This window comes from Barbus barbus (assembly GCF_936440315.1).
Source record: "Barbus barbus genome assembly, chromosome: 45".
Taxonomy (NCBI): domain Eukaryota; kingdom Metazoa; phylum Chordata; class Actinopteri; order Cypriniformes; family Cyprinidae; genus Barbus; species Barbus barbus.
Window position 1 is genome coordinate 18,794,175 of NC_136723.1, and position 23,786 is coordinate 18,817,960.

Consider the following 23,786-nt stretch of genomic DNA (forward strand, 5'->3'; position numbering starts at 1 on the left):
TCGGGTTGTCACCACGGAGAAAGCAGGAGAGAAAGTAATTGCGTTGTTGCAGTGCTTGTAGAAATCCCATCAGCCCTGTGGGCAGGCCTGTCACAGAGCATAAAGAGCCAGCTAAAAACTTAAGCATCCACAGACAGGGCAGCAGCGGTGGCGGGCAGGGAAACGCCTCTCGCATAGAGCTGAGGTGTCACAGGAAGCAGATGAAACTGCTGCTGGTAGTTCAGGAACAGGGCCAGCTGCTGTTTCCATTAGCTAGATCTGTGCTGATAAGAACAGGGATTCTGGTAAATATCCAGGCTAAACAACCCTGATAACCCGGGTGGATGTGCTCTTAGGCTCTGATCTCCAGCCACTGGATTGATTTGCATCCTGAATGAGTGTCAAATACAAGTTGCCAGTGCTGATGCAAATAGACATCTTTCAAAATCATCTCCACTCTTGATTTGCGTGTTGGCTTGTTATTGCACATTTAATGACAGAATACATGGATTTATGAAGTATTTAAAGTTTTTTTTTTTTTTTTTCTCACCTGAATCACCAGATGCAACTGCAAATAGAACAACCATTTATGACTGATACTGCTGTTCAGAAGTTTGGAATAATTGTATTATATAGATACTGATAAAACAATATTAAGATACTGTAAAACAATAGTATTGTGAAATACTATTACAATTTTTTATTTTTTTTAAAGAGCCGTTTTTTATTTGAATCTATTTTTAAATTTAATTGAATCCTATAATGCCAGTATTTGAATTTTCAGCAGCTTCACTCCAGTCTTCAGCGTGACATGATCCTACAGAAATTATTCTAATATGCTGTCTTGGTGTTTAAGAACCATTTTTCATTATTATCAGTTTTTGCTGCTTCATATTTTTGTGAAAACCGTAGTTCACAACCATTCAAAAGTATGAAACATTATTAATAACTGAACACCAGAAATAATAACTGAACAATCATGTGATGCTGAAGACTGGAGTAATGACTGCAGTTATTTTGAACTGTAATAATATTTAATAATATTACTGTTTTTGCTGCAAGACAAATGATGTAATTTATTGCAGTGACTTTAATGCACTTTTTATTTGGCTATTAAATTTCCTAAAGGTGCATGTGTTTAGATTCTTCCTGCCTTTCTCTTTCTCTCTTCGGGTGCACTTTAGCTCATCCTCCTGTCACCTCTCCTCGTGTGCTGTAGAAATCTTTTGTGCTTACCCAGCTTGGGAATTAATAAAGGTTTTAATGTCTCCCTCTTTCCTTTAATTAAGTTTTGAGGGGAAAAGGAAGGATTTTTTTTCCTCTGTTATTGTTTTTTCAGTTGAAAAGCATCTGGATGTGTGTCAGAGCAGAAGTAAACATGTCAGAGGTTTAACTGGATGGAAGGCTGCGCTAATGGTGCCAAACACATGTGTGGCATCAGTGAAAAGTGATTTGTAACAGCATTATTAGCTGTGATATCTTGGGAAGGTGCATCTGGAGAGACTGGAATCAGCACTGTGTCTCTGTTAAAGTTTTCATTAAGAGTTTGTTTACAGAGGAAGATGATCTTCAAACACATGTGTCAGACCTTTGACCTCAACATCACTTTAAAACATAAAGTATACTGAGAAAGCCCCTAAATCAAGATGATTAAAGACGTTGTTATAGTGAAAAGCACAAAAGAGACAGGTTCTTGTATTTTGTCTTCACCGTTTTAATTGTGAATCTGTGTAAACTGGAAGATAAACTTCTATTTACATTCTGTTCTGCACTTTATTTTACAGCATGTGCACTTACTTGTACGTACAGTGTACTTACCCAAGAAAGTACAGAATAATATTAGGTAACTACATGGGTTAGGTTTAGTGGTAGTTTCAGGGTTAGTACCAAGTTATAACCTATTATAACAAATACATAGTATGTGCATGTGGAATAGGACTGTAAAATGAAGTGCTACCATTTTTTATCAGTATGTTTTTGCAGCAATCATTTTTTTCACTCTTGTCACTTACAGTTCATAAGCTCACAGCTCAGCTAAAATATATCTTATTTTTTTTGGTGGCAGCACTACAGATTCGGATAAATAGTGGTGCAGGAAACATTAATACAGAGTTCTCTTTACTATATTTGTTTATTTTTCTCATTCTCCAGATTTCTCATACCATCTGGTAAAAAAGTTTGCTCTATTTCTTGATCTATTACTTGGAATTTCATAAATCTTAATGTTTATTACTGAAATGTAGGCAAATGAATGAAAATAAATTAGTCTTTTTCTCCTCCTCTGTATTTTTTATTTTTTGTTTTTTTGCAGATTATGTAATCACACATATTTAAACAAACTAATGAACATCATAAACTGAATATATCCGTGTCAGTAATCTAAGTGTCTGCTTGGTCTGAATGTGTTTTGGTTTGCTCATGTTTTTTTGTTTTCCTCTCTTTCTCACCAGATGGTCACAAGAACAAAGAAAATATTTGTGGGTGGATTATCAGCGAGTACAGTTGTTGAAGATGTGAAACAGTATTTTGAACAGTTCGGAAAGGTAAGACCAGAACATCACTCCCTCCTGATATTCCAGTGTGTACATCTTCAGATTCCCATGCCTAGGCAAACACAGACTCGCGCGTGTCTGCTACGGATGTATTCGTTACAGAGCAGTACTGGAAATGAGGGCACAGGTGTGTGAAGGCGGTGTGGTTGATTCAGGAAACTGTTTTTGGTGTTTTCTGTGAAGTTGAAACTTACAGACGGTAGTATTTATATCCAAACATTTACTGCCAAGTAGCTGACATTGATTTGAACCTGCCTGGGGGTGGGGTTATGATGGGTGTGGATGGAGTTTGAGGGTGTGGCTACGGCTGGGATGCGATGAGTAAAGTTGAGGGTGGAGTTTGGACTGGGAGTGGGTGGGGTTTGAATTGTGGGTATGGCTAGATTGTTGTGGTTAGACATAAGGGTAAATTGCACTGTATTTTTTATATGGATATTGTTGCCATTGTTATGGAAATTTCAACAAATGAAAGACTGTAGACTGTTACTATTAGCTGTCTGCTTATATAAATAAAAATGAATCTGAGTGTAAATATTCACCACGACGGCCACAATAATCATGGCTGAGCAGGACTTGATTATATGAGACAAGCTTTTTCAGCTTCTCCTGGCTCGTCTTCTTAGCTTCTCATGGAAGGTTTTAAGAGCACAAACAAATCAGTGTGATTGAATATGTCATCTGAAATCAGAGCCCCTCTCTTTCTCTTCTCCCAGCTCTCTCTCCCTTTCCCACAGGCTGGGAACAGGCTCTCTTTCAGGTTTTCTTTCTCAGGTGGATTGGTATGTTTATTAAATAAACTGGACGGACACTGCCATTGTCTCTGTGTATCTGTGCAGCACTGAGACTCCTGTGGATGGGAACTGGGTACTTTAGACTTTAGAGAGAGAGCAACAGATGTCAGGCAATTCGCATGTCTCAATTGGACATGTTTGGAATTTCTTAGTGGACTTAAATGCCATCACACGTGTGTCTTTAAGTTCAGTTGTCTTTGCATGGATGTGGTTTGTGTGCTTCAGTGATCAGGGTGAATTTGTGTATGTTTCCAATTTTGTGTGAGTGTGTGTTTTGGGTAGTTGTGGCAGTTAAGAGCCGAAAGGAGGAAACAGGTGGAGATTTCACAATTTTTTTTTTTTACTACTTCAGGGAAAACACTACTGAAAGAAGTTTTCAGTGTTTCATTGGCTAAACAAATGACACAACAGTGCGTATTTTTTATTTCTGCTCTTTACAAGCCTCTTTTAGGGCCCTTTGAAATCTGTTTAACTTTTTCCCAAATTCCATTTTATTTTTTTCCAAATTCTGTTTCTTCCATTTCAATTTTTCTGGTTTCAGTTTTTTTTGCTGTTTCAATTTTTCTAGACTCTTATAATGGTTAACTTGCATTATATTAATCAAAGATCATGTCTAATTAATTGAAATCATGAAACTTACAATATTAAACTGCGATTTATTAAAAGCTTTAAGGCGCTATGAAATGTTTACTTTTTTTTCTCAAATTCAGTTTTATTTTAATGGTTTCATTAAATATTAATAATCAAAAGCATCGCTAATTAATTTTTTTTATTTAAAAAATACTATTTTGTTTAAAAAAAAATTATGTATCCATCTAAAATTTGGTAAATTACGTGACATTCCATGTCATAGGATACTCTCCTAGCACCCTATTCTCATTCACATCAAATTAAAGAAATATTTCACCCAAAAATGACTTTTCTGAAAATGCAATCACGCTCAGGCCATTAAAAATATAGATGAGTTTGTTTATTAATCGGAACAGATTTGGAAAAATTAAACATTACATCACATGCTCAACACACCTCAGCAGTGAATGGGTGCCGTCAGAATAGTCCAATCAGCTGATAAAAACATCACAATAATCAAGTAGTGATCCAGTCTAATTAACATCTTGTTTTGTGAAAAGCTGGTTGTTTGTAAGAATAAATCCAACTCTTATGTTATGTGAGCACGAGTGTGAGCAAATCAGTTGTCGACTGCAGTGACCTTAACAGCCACAGGTGTCGCTAATAACAAGGGTTTCTGAATTCTCAATATACAGACCATTTAAATCTATTCTGCCTGTTCTGATAATTAGTCTGCACTTTTGTTTTAATACTGGTTGTCCATTGTAATGGAGGGATAGAAGCGGAGCAGCCGTTATTGAGCTCAAACACTGATGTACTTCATGCAAGTGTGTGCTCAGACAGGGAAGAAAACATGTACTAGTGTGTACTAGAGAGTTCACTCAAGTGCAGCTCTGAACATCACACAGAGACACAGCTGGCCATCGCTCAGAATGACTCCCTGCACAGACACGAGCAAGAGAGAGACTGCTGCCACCTCAGGGTGCTTGTGTTCTTCCGTTCAGAGGAAACAGAGAATTGTTTTCAGAGGATACAACGATGTTGGGGTCATAGACAGGAAATGCGTTTCTAATATCATGGCAGATGTTTAGTGTGCTTTGAGATTTTCTAAATAGCAGGCCGGTAATTAAAAAAATAAAGCAGATGACTGTTTCCGTTTGTGTGGCGTCTGAGTGTATGGCTTCATTTAGTGACATGAATGTGTAATAACTTCAGCCAAATGGATTTAATGACCATTGGCAGATGTTCACTGCTCCAGCTACCACAAAACAACTCCCAGGCTCGGTTTAAAAATGCCAAAATACAGGATCTAGATGCAGATTCTCTTTTTAGGGTTTTTTTTGTTAGCCAAAAAAAAGTTTTTGTATTTGTCATATGTATGTTCCACTGAAATCAGCTGTCCGATTTAGTTACATGTGCACATTTTCATAACTTTACATTTAGTGTAAAGTATGTGTTCAGTGTGTGTGTATATGTTAGTCATACATTTGCCTAGAGTAAGTGCAAATATGTAGCTATAATAAAAACATCTTTCCCTGAAACAAGGCATTTATTTTCATTAGAAAGTTTTAATGAGTGTGAGAGTGAATGATTGTGCTTATAGTTTTGCTCAATAATCAATATTATTGTGAATTCATTGTTGAGTTGTGTGCTGTAGTTTTTTGAGATCTAGACTCTAAAAAAAACATTGGGTTAAAAACAACCCAATGAAATCATGTTTACAGATTAACTTAAATCCTCTAAACGTTTGTAAAATACTCCACAAGATTCAATATTTTTTATTTGTCACATACACAATTATACAGGGTATAACCAGCAGTGAAATGTAGGAATTTCACTGCTGGTTTGCATGATAACTTCCTTTTTTTCTTTTATTTAGCATTTTCAGCATTGTTTATATCTCTTTTATGTAGGCTATACATATTACCTATATTTCAACTCGTTTAACAAGCATTTGAAGTAAAAATTAAACATTAAACAGAAAATTCACTTGTAATCGACCACTCTCTGTTATTTCCACCGTAACTGTGCTGGCTCTCGTGCCTGAGCTGGAGTCGTGTTCGGTGGGGAACTGCTCACGGATAAGACCGCCGCCCTGCGTTTCACTCAAAGCCGAAATAACTGCGACTGCCTTCATAACCTGCCCAAAAACAAACAGTAAACAGCTCTGAGGAAATATTTTAACATTCAAAGTATTTGTATTCTGTGTCTTTATGAATAAATTTGTTTATTTTATGCAAAGCATCAGACTCATCACACGATAAGACCGACGTGAGTGACACATGTTTAGGTGATTCGCACGCACGTCTGTATGTTGCTCTGCATACAACTTAACGATATACAACACCGTAACGATTTTATAAAATAAAATGTACTCAAACTTCGGTATTTTACCGAAGAAAAGCATGAATTTGATGGCGCTTAGAAGTGCTCTCTCCAGAAGAGAAGGCAAAATCCCTATAACTCAACCGCTGGGTTACGTCTGACCCAGGATCTGAGTAACACAAAAAATACCCAAATATTGGGCTGTTATGTCTGACCCAAGAGATGGGTAACACTAAAAAACTAACCAAACATTGAGTTGTTTCATTTGACCCAGGAGCTGGGTAACACAAAAACTACCCAAACACTGAAAAAATAACCCAAAAAATTACCCAAAAGGCTCAACCCAGCTTTTGGGTTAAAATTTTTTTTTTACAGTGTTTAGGCTAGAGAAATTATTTTCCTCTTTAGTAGCTGCTATTTAATATAGCCTGGCCTTAAGCTACCATTCAAAAGTTTATGGAAATAAATATTTCCATCAAGGATGCATACAATGAAACAAAAGTTACAGTAAAGGAAATGTTTTCCAGAGTCTGGAAAAAATGTATAATTATTTCCACAACATTTTTTAAGCAGCATGACATTTTCAACATTGATAAAATAAGAAATGATTCCTAAGCAGCAAATCAGCATATTAGAATGATTTTTGAAGAATCGTGTGACACTGAAGACTGAAAATTCAGCTTTGCCATCACAATAATAAATTACATTTTAAAATATATTAAAATAGAGAATAGTTGTTTTAAATTGTTATAAAATTTCATATTGTTTTACTGTATTTTTGAATTTTATTTTATTGCAGCCTTAGTGAGCATAAGAGACTTCCTTCTAAAACATTAAAAAAAGATAGATGTTCCTATGGACAGTCTGAAGTCTCCTGGCTCTTCATGTGACAGTGTTTGCAGACAGGCATGAGATGATGTCCCCCTCTCTGACATTTAGAGGAGCTGATCACTTGGATGCCTGTGTCCACCGAGACTACAGGGATACACCCAAAACTGCAGCGGTAGACAGATGTTTGTGTGATATTTAGGCTTCATCCCACTGTAAATGGAGTATGTCTGTGTGGTGATCTCGTACTGGCTCTGATACTGATCCTGAAACAGGCCAGTGCTCCCGTGATACCCAGTGGTATCTGTCTGGCCCATGCGTTTTTTGAGAAATCTCAGAGTATAATGACCAACCTATGATTGACAGCAGCTCGTCAACTGAAAGAGCAATGAAATTCAAGTGTCATAAATTGTCTTGTGCTCTTAACAGTGCTTCTGAAAAGAGAATGATCTGCCTTTTGTGCTTTAGTTGTTTTTTAAACACTGTTCTAAAGCATTATGAAATCAAAATCTACACTATTTGCTGTTAGCGCACATTGCTAGTCTCAAGGTGAACAATTCTGTGCAACCGATTACACAATGTTAGAGAAATTTTATGTTGTTACGAGAAGTGTAAAAATATTTTTGGTTATTTGAACCACGCGAGGATCAGTAAATGGCAGTTTTCATTGAGTGGACTATCCCTTTAAGCATCACAATATTGAACTGACATTGACAAACTGTTTTGCTATGTTTTCGAGTCAGTTATCAATATATACATAATTATGTTTTAGACAATTATTCTGTTTGACAATAGACCCATTTAGCTGTGGATACACTTTAATGTGTATTTAACAACCTAGAATATTCTTTTAACCTGCTCTAATCCACTTCTGCCTAATCAAAGTTATGACTGAACTCTTAACTTGCAAAGTTTAGTGTTTTTATGTCTTTAGAATATGAACTCTGGCAGTTTGAACAGCTCTGACAGAACTGAAATCTAATTGGCTTCATTGTAGGGTAGGGATGGCTCGATACCATAATTTTGGCTTCGGTACGATACCAGAATGTAGTACTTCGGTATCGATACTAAATCGATACCATAGGTGACAAATAACCAGCCTCAAAAGATAAGTGAATTAAAAATATATATATTATTAATAATAATAATAAAAACAGATTCATATGTTAATACCTTTGTATCAAACGGTAACAAAAAACCTAAAGGGAACATAGGTTACATTTTGATGTTGGAGAAAAAAAAAATAGGCTAACTGCATTATAAATATATTCAAATCTTATCTTTTCAGTGCAAACACAGTGCAAACTAAATGCCTCCTAAAAAAAAAAAAACCTACCGGAAACATAGGTTTCATTTTGAAGAAAAAAAATAGCACTGAAGTTGCGCAATTGATGCAACAAATGTTGCTTTATTGTAAAGTGTTATTCTAACAGTCAAAGTAATGTTCAAAATCATGTTATTATTTCTCTCTCTCAGATTGTTTTCAGATTTCAGACTCAACCAAAGAAAAAGCATTAAATATAAATCTCACTCTCTCACTTGCTTCATATTAGCGGTCGGCAGCGCGTCAGAAACATTCCCTAAATATCATTAATACTAAAATTAATATAGCAAGACTCTTGCTCAATTCATATCCAATTCAAATTTGATTGTATGAAATGCAAGTGCATGCATTACGTGACCAAATCTTCATTGATTCTAGCGTGTCTCACATGCACATTTGCGCTTACTGTATTACATCTGAATGTGCGTTGATCAGATGTAAATAAAAGGTCAAATCAAATCTGAATTTATGAATGATGCACTCACCTGTCGATCTCTTAATTCTTTGAAAAGATCAGGATGAGCAAGCGACAAATGCTTAAAAAGATTTGATGTGTTGCTGTGGCAACATGATTTAGGCCTATAGCAACGCTTGTATACAGGTGCAGTAAGGTCAGTTCCTTCACTTTTGTCATCTGTTTTTTTTATCCAAAGTAATGCCATATTTCACTTCTACTGTTCTCTTTATTTATTAATTTTGGGTGCGCTGAGTTTCATCTGTTTGATCCATCGCGTTGTTCTGTTGTCACATTTACCGGTTGCGCTGCAATTTGGGAAGCACTGCCACCTACAGGTGCATTTTGCAACAGCAGCGTATGAAATACCGAATTGAGCAAAATTATGATATCGTACCATTTGAAATATAATATATACCGGTATTTTTCCAGTATCGGTATACCGCGCATTCCTATTGTAGGGCTGTCGCGATTCGTCGATTTTAGTCGACTAGTCGATTTTAAAAAATCGTCAACTTCATTTTGCTTGCGTCGACTAACCGGCAAAATACCGGAAGTGGCGCATTTCACGGAGGAGAATCCAAAACACATTTTTTGACTATTTCCCAAGGCTGCATGATCTATTAAACCCATTTAAAAATCATAATTAAGCATAATTGTGAATTCACAAACGCTATGATTGAATGAAATAATTATATGCGATGCAGTTCACACAGTATATGCTCTTTAATTATTTACATGCGTGTAGGTTAAGTTTGTGCGTCTCACAACGGCTCTGATCACAGTAGCTCCACAGAAACTTATCATTTACATGTGTGGAGCGACTCATACTCCATCTCTGCATGTTGTTGAGAGTTTGTTTATTATAACTTTCATCTGGGAACGCAACGCGGGCCATTTCATCAGATTTGTAAGGTAAATAATTTATAAATCTACACAAACACAGGAGAATACATTGAGATTTCAAAATAAAAGCTCAAACCCTCACTCTGAGTTTGCACGGTTTGATGTCCACATATTCATGTAATTACAGTGGCTATAGCATTTCTGTCCTAAAGAAATGGCCAAATATTAAAGATTAAGTGTATGTTTGAATTAAATGGTGCTTGGTCAATATTAAACCGTAATGTGTAAAAATAATCGTCAGGCCGTTGGTGGCCCCTGCAGGCCTTTGTTGTAATGCGTAATCTGCATTAGCTCTATTGTTAATACATTATGTATTTTAACAGTTTTGTTCAATAAAACCATATGATTTTTTTGCTTTTGATACTTTATTTAAACTAATTATTATTACATCATTGCTATTATATATGTACTTTAAGTCATTTTAAAAGCTATCGTTCACTTAAATCCATTTTTATAACCAAAAAAATATATTATAATTATAGGGCCCTATGAAATCCGTGTTATTTCCAAATTCGGTTTTTAACATTTTATTAATCAAAAAGCCTGTCTAATTAATTGAGTTTTACAGTTTTATCTGTACCAAATTCTGTTTTCCATTATTTTCTGGATTCCATTTTAATTGTTCCATTAAATTTTAATAATAAAATCCAATTAATTGATTTTATATTTAAAAATGCATTTTTTCAGAAATACTGCACATTTACATTTTCACCTAAATAAATTCTGGTAAATAATATTTCTGGTAAATACTCCTTTAAAAAGTGTTTTTTGATTATATTTTTATTATTATTAGACTAGAACGCGTGGATATATCATTCTCACACTATAATACTGAACTTTGATTTCAGTGATTTGGACTTTGAGATGGACACTTGCTTCTTGCACTCCGTTGCACTTCACTTTTGCTTTAAAAAAGGATGTCATAGAAATTTGGATTTCATTTGGTTTAATAAAATATTTTTAATTAAAATTGTAGTTTTTTTTTTTTGCGTGAAATTAATCGTTTAGATTAATCGATTAATCGAAAAAAAAATTAGTCGATAGATTAATCGAAATAAAAATAGTCGTTAGTGGCAGCCCTACTTCATTGTGAGTCTCTCAGAGTGAGCATGTGCTGAGTGCGCAGAATATTTTTTTCTTCTGCCTTTTACGGTTTGATCGCTCACGTACTTTGGTACATAAACTCTGAGCCTCTCCTGAGACTACTTCCACCCACTGGCTGTCGTCTTAAAAGACAAAGAGTTATGTCCTTGTTTTTCCTCTTCCTCTGTCCTGTGTGTGTGTGTCAGGAAAGGGAGTGTTAAGCCAGAGTGGATGAATTAACATCTTGCTCCAGATTAGGAGGATTTTTGTCTAAAGCCTCTTATTTCCCACACTTGAACAAACACACTTGTGTGTGCTTTGGTGTTTGTATGTGTAAGCTTTTTTGCGTAAATATCCTGAGTAAACAAAGCTCTTTCTTGTAATATCAGACAATTCATGCTGAGAAGAACCTCACATATACACAGACATGCAAACACACACAGCTCAGAAACGGTATCTGGCCCTGAGTAACCTCATATTTTTTAATTCATTCATGCTTCATTTGTCTCCTGCTATTTGAATGTCTCTGAACGGCGAAATTAAAGGATTAGTTCACCCGTAAATGAAAGTCCTGCCATTGTTTATTCACCCTTGTTGTTCCAGAAGAAAGAAAATGATTTTCTTTCATTCTGTGGAACACAAAAAGTTAAATTTTGACACATCACTGTGACCAGAGGCTGAACTCCAAAATTCACCATAATAGCACCATGTACAATAGCTTTGTTTGAAGATCAGACTGAAATTGAAGTTATAATTTACTGATCATGTCTTTTTGTGTATCACAGACGACAGAAAGGGATTGAAATTACAAGAGGGTAGTGTGATGACAGGGTTTTCTTTGTGAATTACACTACCATTCAAAAGTTTGGTGTTGGTTGGATTTTTTTTGTTTTTGAAAGAAGTCTATTTTTTCATTTATTTGATCAAAATACAGTAAAAACACTATTGTCAAAATTAAAATAAATATTTTCCATTTTAATATATTTTAAATTCTACAGTAATTTATTCCTGTGATGGCAAAGCTGAATTTTCAGTCTTCAGTGTTGCATATTCCTTCAGAAATCATTCTAATATGCTGGTTTGCTGCTCAAGAAACATTTCTTATTATTATCAATGCTGAAAACAGTTGCTATTTTGATAATGACAAACAGTTTTTTTATAAAACACTTTTATAACTGTGTGCATGTCTTTACTGTAACTTGATTCATTTAGTGCATCCTTGGTTTTACTGACCTCAAATGTTATGATCAAATTAATCATGGAGAATCTGCAGATGCAACACACTCTCTCATGGGATCTTCTGCCTAGGGAGACATTTTAGATAGCTTCAATATGTCTGTGGCCCTGTGACTCTGGAAAGGTTTTAATTATAGTGAATTTTGCGGGTGAGGTTTCATTTCTGTGTCTGCGGTGACCTCTGACCCTCTAATGCAGCTCAGCTAAAGGCAATCTGAGGAAAGAATTCATAACTCTCTCTATTCATAACCTGAACCCACACTAAGATGTGTTATTTATCTGGTTTTATTTTCTATTTGTATGATGTGATTTTGCACATGCTTTATGTAAGTAACAGTTCACTCTTTCTCCATATCACCTTACTGTTGTGTTGTAAATGGCCTCTTCTCAGCTCTGATTTTTTGTAGCATTTTACTGATTACCGACCTCTCATGTCCATCTCCTTACACAAACCCTCTTAAAAAAATTTATTTCAGAAAGGGTCATCATTTTTTCAGTTTCTCTCTAGGATCTTCTGTGGTTATCATCATAAATGATAAAAAAAATATATGATCATCAAAATAATTAAGTCAGACAAATGAAATGAGGCTGACAAAAAGAGGGAGATTTGACTCTGTGGCTTTAATCAACAAACTTTATCTCTGCCTGTATCTTTCACTTCTTTTTGCTCATTGGCTTCTGCTTGACTCATGTTGTTTTAATGACCCGGATCCCTGCAACTGGGTTTTGTGTGCCGCTGTGAATAGCAGTAGTAGCATTGTGGGTAGTTAAGTTTTGGTTTGGAGCAGAGGAGGTGGCTTGTACATGTGTACCTAACCAACAAGACGCTTCTGTACACAGAGATGATTCTCTGTGCTTTTTACAGTCTGTGAATTGAAAAATATAAAAACTGCACTGTAAAAAAAAAAAGCCAACTTAAAAATTTAAGGCCACCGGCTTCAGCAGATTTTTGAGTTTTCTCAACTTGTTGTTTTAAGTTTATACAACAAAAAGTTGAGAATCTCCTACAAAAATAAGTTGAGAACTCAAAAATCTACTGTAGCTGGTTGCCTTAATTTTAAGTTGGCTCAACTTTTTTTTTTTTTTTTTTTACAGTGTGGTTTTAATTGGTTAAATTTGAGAATCACGCTATGTGAAAATTTTCCTCTTTGCTTGCTGCTTTATTGGAACAGACAGAGACTGCAAGTTTCAACACGTCTTTTAATTAGCACTTCTTTACAAGGTTTTTTTGCTGTAACAGCTGTTCACACAATCTGGGTCTTTAGTTCAGTGATAAAACATGAACTTCAGGCTCCTCCGACATGCTTAAAATCATTTTACTATTATTATTAGTTATTTTTTCCCTTTATTTTGTTCTGTTCTCTCCTTTTTATGGGTTAAGGTCAAACACAATTAGATCATTTCAGTAATTTTCAGCTTTCTGTTCTGTGCTTCAAATCGTCAGTCATACAGTTAATCATGCTGACAGGTGTGTGTGTGTGTGTGTTAAGAAGGTGGGAAGCTTCTAGATTATCTTCGACCTGAAGGAATTGGTGGCAAAAGAGAGAAACAAGATGGTCTCTGACTATTCTTGCTGCCTAAATGCTTGTGTGACCTTTAACCCTCTGAGCCCGACAAACGCGAATACGCGTTTTGGGGCAGATTTTCCTGATAAGGCAGAAATGAGCTTGAATTACTCTGCCATTTTTGATCGTTCAGATAAGAGCAATACACCATTCGAATCTGTAAGGGGTCTTCTTTTATTTGTATACACTCATAATAACAACTAAACTTTGTGCTTTTGAAGAATAAAGAAAACAAACAGGGTGCGCTCTCTGTCTTCTCCGTCTCCGCGATCTGTTTTCAGAAATGCGTCACTAAAATGAACTGTAACTCAGCGAATACTCAACACAGAGACATGAGAGTTATCTCTATAGAAAGCTTGAAGTGTCTTCTTTCAAATGAAGTAAGTCATATCGAAAACAAATATTCTGTGATGAAGTAATCCGTATGAAACCAACACTATGTTCAGTCTGTCCCGTCTAACTCATTATTTTTAATGAGATCCCGCCCCCTCGCGTTCACATGCAAATAACCACGTGACCCGCGCGCGCGGAGCATAAACAAAGCGTCAGTGTCAGTGAGGAGTTCATCGCTGCTATACTGTTACTTTCTGGAAGAAGACACGCTGAGTAAAGGCTGGATTTCCTCAAGAGTTTGATGAATAAGTAAGTAATGTTTATGTTTTGCATTAGTTAACGTGTTATTGTGACATAAACTTGAACACATTACTAGATGAGTTGTTCCCAAATTACAACACGATAAATGCTACGCATCTAAGAATGTTTAGACCATGTTTATTATTAGTAATATCTGTTCAAAAATATATTTTAATAGCGTGCTAAACGATAACAATTAGTTCTCAGATATAAATAATATATCTATATATATATATATAGATGCTCCTGATATAAACATGCTCACAAATGTTTTTTCTCTTTTTTTGGTTGTTTGTATTTTATTGAATCAGAGATCTGCACCACAGATGAATCCTGCTGACTTTCAGTCTCTTCCAACTGTTTTCCTCTGAGAGCGCTGCACCAACATCAGAAGTTCAACAGTTTCTTCTTGAATCCATGGAAAGTAGCAGAAACACTTAAATAACAAATAAATATCAGGTATGATTTATCTGTTTCACTTGTTGAACAGAATCTGTTGCAGGAACGAGTCAAAGTCTGTTCACATCTCTGTGGTTAGATCAGTGCACAATAATGTGTCTTTGACCTTCATTATGTATGTTTTGATTATACTGTGTTGTAAATAAAATACAAATCATTTAAAAAACCCATTTTTTCAGTCTCCTCACACTCTCTTACCTGCCTCAGTCACAGTCACACTGATGGGCCATTAGCAGCTTTAGGGGAGGGCCCTTTGTCTCTCAGGTGAGAAACACTTAATATTCAAGCCCATTACCACTCCCTCGCATACTGGCTTTAGATCACAAAACATGTCTTTAAACATTTAAATCAATGTATTGTTTTCTGTGAATGAGTAAGCTGAATAATCTTCACATAATTGTGAAGTAAATATTCTAGCCTACAAGATCTGGTTCTCAAAAGTCTTGTAAACAATTGTTCTGTATGTGTTTTATGGTCTTATTTCAGTGACTTCAAAATTTTAGTTTTTCACTAACCACGCATAAACGTTGTTTTCTCAAAAACACAATCATGTACACAAATGCTGCTAACATAACATTGTAGCCCAGTTTGTGCTGTTTACAGTGTTATTAGACTTTAGCCATTTATATTTTTATAAGCAACTGAAAAAAGCACAAATGTCAGGGCATGTCGAAAGTTCTCCAGGCCCCCAAAACACCCTCAGGGCCCAGAGGGTTAAAGAACAGCCTCCCCACTTAAACTGTGCATGTTTCTAATATAGCCATACTTTGAGGATGAAATTTTTAAGGAAAAAAATAACAACAACTTCTCTAGAAATTTGTTAAATCTGACAAACCTCATTTTGGAGACATCCCTGAAAGCATGTCTTATTTTATTTGTGTTGCTTTTTATTTTACTTTTAATTTGTGTGTGTGTGTGCATGTTTATGTGGTTTATGAGGACACAAATTTGTATAATGACATGGGTATGACAGAGGTATTACAATATGAAGGTGGTTTATGAGGACACTGCCTATGTCCCCGTAATTCAAAAGGCTTAAAAAACATACTAAATTGTGTTTTTTTTGAAAATCTAAAAATGCACAAAGTCTCCTGTGAGGGCTAAGTTTAGGTGTAGGGTTGGTGTAGGGCAATAGCACACACAGTTTGTTCAGTATAAAAACCATTACGCCTATGGAGAGTCCCCATAAACCATAAAAACGTGTGTGTGGAGGTTGCTGAGCAATTTTTTATTTATTAAATCTGATAAACTTCATTTTGGATACATCCAATGCTATATTTATAGTATTTGATCTATATTTTATTGATTATTTATTGTTAACAAATTTATTCACATATTCTGCAGTAATCTGATATAATCAATATGGTATAATATGTGCCTTTATTCCTTTATTTATTTTATTTATTTATTTATTTTCATTGCTATAATTAGCATATGTGTGCAGAATGATAATGCTATCTTGAGTGGTGTCTGTGCTCTGTATTAATTAGCTGTTGTTTTAATTGTTTTTCTTTGTAGCACATTGTTTTGCTCTATTCTCTCGACTGTGTTTACTGATCTTCAGTAAATGTGCCCAGAGACAATCATACACACACTTTAGTGACAAGTCTGCTGATTGCTGCCAGCAGTACCCAGAGCCAATGAATGATGAAAGACACTGATCTACATTCACTAACAGGGAACGCAGACGAGCAGCTAACAGAGCAAGAAAGAACAGCTACGTCTTTAAATGACAAAGAAGTGGGGACACAGATGTCTTAGTCTGTGATTCAGCAGAATCATTTCTGTGACAGAAGGATCGCATGTTTAAAGGAGGCTGATATTGGAAAACTGCCTTGCTCTGTTGAAATGACCAGTTTGGTTAGCAGCTCGAATTTTAAACCATTCAAATCTCTAACCTCTCTAACATCACTGACCTGTTCCACGGGGATCACTGGTGCAAGTCTCTAATTTCTGAAACTTCTACCTGAACCATTTTTTGTGAGAGGTTGGAGCCGTTTGTGGTGATTACAGTGAATGAATGTTTAGGCGGGGAGAGGTAATCATCGTTAGCACTAACAGACTGCTTCATTAACCAGCCTGACCTTAGTGTCTCCAAACACACACACACTCTCTCACACACACACACACACACACACACACACACACACACACACACATACATACACACACATACATACATACACACATACATACATACATACATACATACATACATACATACATACATACAGACTGGCAGTGTCTCTCATCACATGAGCACCCATTATCCTCAATCCACACAATTTGAGTGTTGAGAGAGGAATAAGAGAGGAGAGTTTGATGCACTTCAGTATGGCTCATGGTTTCAGCTCCCAGATGTGCGCGTGTATGTGTGTGAGCATTGGCCAGTGTAATTGAAAGTCTTCCAGAGTGAAACTGTGTGTGAGTTTATTCACAGCTGTTTGGGCTGCCCTAATTGGCCACTGTACTTACACACACACACACATACATACATTCTTACACACTATAGAAAACGGAAATAAATTACATAGTTTTGCCATGCACAATGACTAGGGATGTCATGAAAACCGATTCTATGGTACCAAGTCGGTATGAACATTTAAAAATCCTGCCGGTACTTGTTTTTCTTCAGTAGCGTAAGTAATGATGGTACCGAAGGTAGCGACTAGGCTGCAATTCTGCCGGAACTGACGGGGCAGGCAGAGCATACGCCTGATAGTGTTTCAGTCTGTCCTCAAAGAAAAAAACAGCCTACAAGCACACAAAAGAACTACATGTGGAAGATGGCGACGATATATGAATATGATTTTGTGAGATTTAAATGAGTTCACGCACACGCATAACTGTCTGACAGTTTACAGCTTGTTCATTCGTTGTGTATCCGTCCGCGGATTATCCTTACTAACATTATTAGCTAATATTGCACTCCTAATTGACTAATGCTTGCATTCAGAGTGTAGGTGCGTGTGTATGTCTATGCACGTATGTACATGTATGTGTTTGTGCTTACGTTTGTGTGTATTATTTTGAAGGCCAAGTGCCACTAAAGTTGTTTATGTAATGTTAAATAAAGGAGTTATGATGTTTAAGTAATATTGTTATTTTTTCCCTGTGGTTTCAATTTGGTATCGAGTATTGTGTACTTTTAGTGGTATCGGAACCGACTACTAGATTTTTGGTATAGTGACATCCCTAATAGTACATGTATTGCATGGATCTCGATTCTGATTAGTCGCTTTGCGGGTGCAGCAAGATTGTAATATTCCTTATACACAGCTGGGTTGTAACTGATCACATGTAATCTGGATTAATCAGATTCTCTCTAGTTCTTTTTCATCTTTTAAATTTTCCTTTCTAAAATGTCTAAAGTAAATGTCTTTTTAGTAAGTGTTTAATTTTGATGTTTTTTAAAATGATGCAGCAATTAAGTCACATAACATTTTAAGTAACAAATGTAAAATTTAAATAATAATTTTACTTTTTTTGACTTAATAATTAGCTTTTTATTAAACTCACAAACCTCCTGCAGTTCTTTCACAAACCCCAGTTTGGGAAACCTTGAAATAATGTAATGCTTAATTCCCTTTATGCTGTTAATAACAAATATATTTTCTTTGCATTGTAATATCAATATGATATAATATTATCCTATTTAAATCAATGTTTTAAATGAGTTAGGCTAAAAGTAATCAAAGAGTAGTCTGTAGGGCTGAGTAAAAAATATTGATATCTCGATATTAATTGATTCTCGTTTTTATGGAACGATATCGATTCTTAAATCCCAAGAATAGATTAGTCTAGCCTGTTTTCAGTTAATGGACAGTTAATTCTGTCCATTGTATTGCAGTATTCAAACAATAAATGCCATTTTGGCACTGTTTAATGTGGAGTGATGGATCACTGTAGCGCCTCAGTTCAATAGACGTGGCAGCACGAGGCACACGTGAACTGATCATCTCCTCCTTATTAATACCAGTTTCAGCACAAAATAAACATGACTAAACATCCGAAGGTAGTTAAAAGTAAGAGTACAACTTTACAATCTGTATCCTGTCCCTTGTAATCGCTCAAACAGTGTTTCAGCCGCGCAAAGATGTCAGTATAACGTCTTGTAAACAATGTCACGTAACATTACATTTACCTCAGAAAAACATATTCAGTGACCATAACTCATTAGCCAGATAGAAAAATATACTGTAGGGAGGGGTATTTTGCTAAATATATGCACCATATAACATTCATTATAATTTTCTACTGTTATTCAATATTTAATTTGTTTGAATAAATCCAAGTTTTTATGACAGCCACTAGGCTTGCTGCGATAGACGGTGATACCGGTGTTAAGCCGCAACACCGGTTACGTCACTTGCCCACCGCGGCACCGTCCCTCACCATCATTTAGATTTTTTTTAATAGTAATAAAAATCATTTAGTTCAGTTAGAGAACAGACACTACAATTAAAACTGAACGCGGCTGCTCAATGCAGCACAGCGAACGAATGACAGTCGCGCATCAGATCAGATTTCATTTATCACGTGAGGAGAGTGAGTCGAGCAGACTGACAACAAGAGTGAGTTTCAAAACGAAATGTAAAAGCGCCTGTTTCAAAAATATTTGAAAAGGTGATTTTGAAAAGGCTGTTGACCTGCTATTTATCTAAGGTGATATAAAAATATTATTTTTTTTAACATTCGTTTCTCATTTATTTGGATCCACTGTATTTGCTGATTTTTATTTTATTTAAACGCTGTGATTTCCCCCCCCATTATTCTACATCAAGGTGTATGCAGTCCATGCCTCCAAACTTTCTTAATCGTTTTGCTAATAAAACGATATTAACGTTTTATAATTGTGTTCCTCAGTCTTTACTGATTTTCAGATTTGTATAGGCCTACCTATTTAAAATTTGTAAGTTATTTGTTATTTTATATTAGGTATATAGCATGGTGTATTTTTATTAGTTTTGTTAATAAAAGTTATATGTTCTACGTTGTATTTTGTTGTTGTTGCTTGAATTGAATTCAAGCAATTGATGCCGAATTGCCCCAAATTTAAAAGTGAAAGGGAAAGAGGGAGAACTCAAGCAAACTAAAAACAAATAACTGCTTGATGCCGAATTGCTGCTAATTTGAAAGTGAAAGTAAAAAACGCACAGAGCTTTTACAAGCTATTTAAAACCGAAGGAAAGCAAGGGAAAGAGGGAAACCTCAAACGACCACCCACCACGGTGATACCGGTATTACCGGAGTTGTCACACGTTGATTAACCAGTGGGAAAATTTCCTCACCGTCACAACCCTAACAGCCAAGTGAAGTAGAAATATTATGTAATTGTAACTTTTTTTAAAACTTCAGTAAGTGTAACTTTAGCAGTTGTATGGCCTAGAAATCAGTAAATTTTAACCTTCAATATTATAGTAATGTAGTACCAATTGACTCATATTTTACAGGATTAGTTGAGATTTTTTTCCTTAAATTTGGCATATACTGTACCTGATATATATCCAAAATAATCAATATTGAATCAAATTAGTAATCGAATCAAATTGCAAGCTTCTGAATGAGAATCAAATTGAATTGGGAAATTTGTGTCAAAACCCAGCCCTAGTAGTCTGATTATATTACCTAAAATATATAACTACAATCTTTGTCATGTAATTTGGAATCAGTAATGGACTACAATTTGTAAGTAATCTACCCAGCTCTTTGCGTATAGGTAGTTAGTTAGTTAGCTAGTAGTGATGTAACGATGAACCGTGAGCCGGTTGAAAATTCATTCAAATGTGACAATTCAAATTAGGGATGCCAACGATTAATCAACGATCGATTAATTGTCGATAAGAGCTATCGATGGTCGATTAAACAGTTTAATTTTGGGATGCGCAAAACACATGCAAAAGTCTGTGAGTGAAAATAATTTACTAATGTACAAACTACGCTTTTAATGTGATGCAAACTTTAAAAGTAGCCTACATTAAAACAGATACAATACAAAGTTCTTTCAATTATAATTTCCCTAGATAATTGTTGCATATTGGGCACTTCGCTTTGACAGGGCTGCGCGCACGTGAGCAGGACAGATACTATAGGCTATTCATTCACACAACTTGTTAATTCGATTGATTTAAATGTATGCGCTCGAGCGGCATGAATCCAAAAGCATGGTCGCGATGTAACATTTGCCTGCTAACCAATTATTTCTCTTAAAGCTTTGTACCTCACTTGTGTCATAATACTCACATTAAAATGTTTCAAATGGGTAACAGTGTGTTTTGCCGTTGCAACGTCGGTGGTTTTGGAAACGGATCACTGACCGCACGTCGACACCCCACGCACCGTACTTGAGTTTTGGATCATTTTATTTTAAATCCCGATAATGTCAATTGCAAACATTGCGACAATGTTTTAAAATAAAACAATGAGCACCATGAAACCATTTAAAAAGGCGCATTCAGCGGTTTCCGTGACAGAATATGAAAGCCCACAAAATATAATGATCCCTTGCGTAACTACTGCGCTCTTTCTTCATTTTATCAAATGATCATAATCACATCCATTCATTTTACGATCCTGCTACTAGCCTTTTACTTAGACTAAAAACCCCTTTCATTCGGGTAAGTACGCTGGCGTTTTGAGTGACATTTGCACATCCTGTCATGTCGGTGACTATATGCTACTGCAATAGACGCATTTGCAGTATTAAGGTTAACGATTAATCGATTAATTGATCGTTAATTTAAACGACGATCGATTGTGGAAATGATTGAAAATTGACATCCCTAATTCAAATCGGTTGAGATGCTAAACAAATCGCGATACAATTGGGGTAGGAGTTTATATGAATGTATCTCTGAGGGGAACTGACTGTCTTTAGATAAGTTTAGATGGCATTTTCTTTTCCTCTTGCCTCTGAACGATGCATATTAAAGCAGTGTTCATAAGTGCAGCTCTGCTTTGTTTACAGCGGTAACCCAGGAAACACTACATCATTTTTGTTCATAAGCGCCACCTGCTGGCAGAGAGTGAATTTGCATCTCATTCAGCTCGTCTGCTGTGTCGTCCGGATATGTTTTATGTATAGTTTCACAAAACTAAAGTCAGACCATGTATCGAAATTATACATTCTAATTTAGATTAAAAACTGCTGTTTTGATCATGATTAAAATGCAGTGGTTGCCTCTAATTTTAAATGGAAAGATCACAGACAAAGATTTATTTTTTTTGTGTAACTTATTTGATTTGGGGTTTGTTTTAAAATTTCAATTTAGTTTTATATTTCAATTTCACAAAGAAACGTGCAGCAATAATAAAAGGACACCTTTTAATTTACTGTATAATTTGGCTTTAATCTCATTTTGTTGAAAAAAAAAATTGTGAGAATTGAATCGTGAGTTGAGTGAATTGGTACATTCCAGATGGATGGATGGATGGATGGATGGATGGATGGATGGATGGATGGATGGATGGATAGATAGATAGATAGATAGATAGATAGATAGATAGATAGATAGAATTTACAGCAGAGGTAACAGAAATATCTTGGAATATTGTCTTTGACAGTGGAGGCTCATTTTAGGGGTTGAGAGCTTCTCTCTGACCCACAGTCATGTCTGTTTTTTCATGCATTGTTTCACAAGCTGCAAATATCACAGGACTTATCTGAGAATAGTGCCAATTCAAAGTCAGGTGATTTTTAATTGAAATAATTTAGGTCTAGCTGCAGTCGTGTCAGCTTTGTGAGATGATGAGTCATGTGCAACCTGCATTTATCCGTCTCCCACATCAGAAACAATAATTTAGTGGGATTCATCTCAGAGACTGGACGACTGTATGTTCTTTTGTCTTGAGACAAGGGACTAAAGTGACCATGTTGATTTATGCTGGAAGATTTGACCCCTGCACTCACACTAAGGGCACGGCTAACACACTTGCTGGGAAAGAGACAGACAGAAAGACGGAGAGAGTGAAGATGCATCATCAGTCTAGTTGGCATGAATGCTGCCGCAGTCACTTCAGAGGGACAGGAAGTACAGAACAAAGTGGCCAGGAACTGTCAGCTTTAACAGACAATTTAATATTATTGATGAATAATAAACAACTGAATAAATAAATGAATCAGTATTATTATTTTTATTTTTGTTATTTTGAATTAACATTTATTTACCATTTATTTAAATAAAATATAAAATAGGCTTTAAATTTTTTTAATGTATTTTTATTTCAGTTAAAAATTAAATTAGAATATAAATCGAAGACATAACTGTTTTAAACTGTTTTTTTATTATTATACACAAATAAAAATACATTTGAACATAGTATTGAAATACAAAATGTAAAAAAAAATGTAAATGCAAAAATAGCCTTAATTTGTGTTTTTAAGTGTGTGTGTGTGTGTGTGTGTGTGTGAGGGAGAGAGAACCCTCTGGACAATTCTGACATTTAACCCTCTGGGGTCTGAGGTCATTTTGGGGCCCTTGAGATGTGTTGACATACCCTGATATTTGTGCTTATTTCAGCTTCTTAAATCATACTATTGACCAACATGTATTTTTTTTTGTATTCAGCACAAACTGTGCTACAATAATATGTGACCAAGATGGATGTACATGTCTGCATTTCTTAGAAAAAAAATATTATGCGTGGTTAGTAAGTTTTGGGGAAAATAATGTAGCTGAAATAAGGCCATAAAAGCCACACTACATCGTCCTGAATAAGACTTTTGAGTAATCAGTCTTGTAAACTAGAATATTTACTTCACAATTATGTGAAAATCATTCAGCTTACTCATTCACAGAAAACAATATATTGATTTAAATTTTTAAAGACATGTTTTGTGATCGAAAGCGTATATGCGAGGGAGTGGTAATAGCCTTGAATATTAAGTGGTTCTCACCTGAGAGACAAAGGGCCCTCCCCTAAAGCTGCTAATGGCCCATCAGTGTGACTGTGACTGAGGCAGGTAAGACAGAGAGTGTGAGGAGACTGAAAAAATGGGGTTTTTAAATTATTTGTATTTTATTTACAACACAGTATAATCAAAACATACATAATGAAGGTCAAAGGCACATTATTGTGCAC

General features: G+C 35.5%; 1 protein-coding gene across 3 annotated transcripts in view; it reads left to right on the plus strand.

Annotated features, from left to right (window-relative positions):
- The window catches only part of msi2a (musashi RNA-binding protein 2a), a 175,502-nt gene that overhangs the window by 52,665 nt on the left and 99,051 nt on the right, over positions 1-23,786 (plus strand). For all 3 annotated transcript variants that reach the window (XM_079408165.1, XM_079408166.1, XM_079408164.1), the window contains exon 6: positions 2,430-2,522. In XM_079408165.1, coding sequence (XP_079264291.1) covers positions 2,430-2,522 — 93 coding nt within the window. The remainder of the gene's footprint in view (positions 1-2,429; positions 2,523-23,786) is intronic.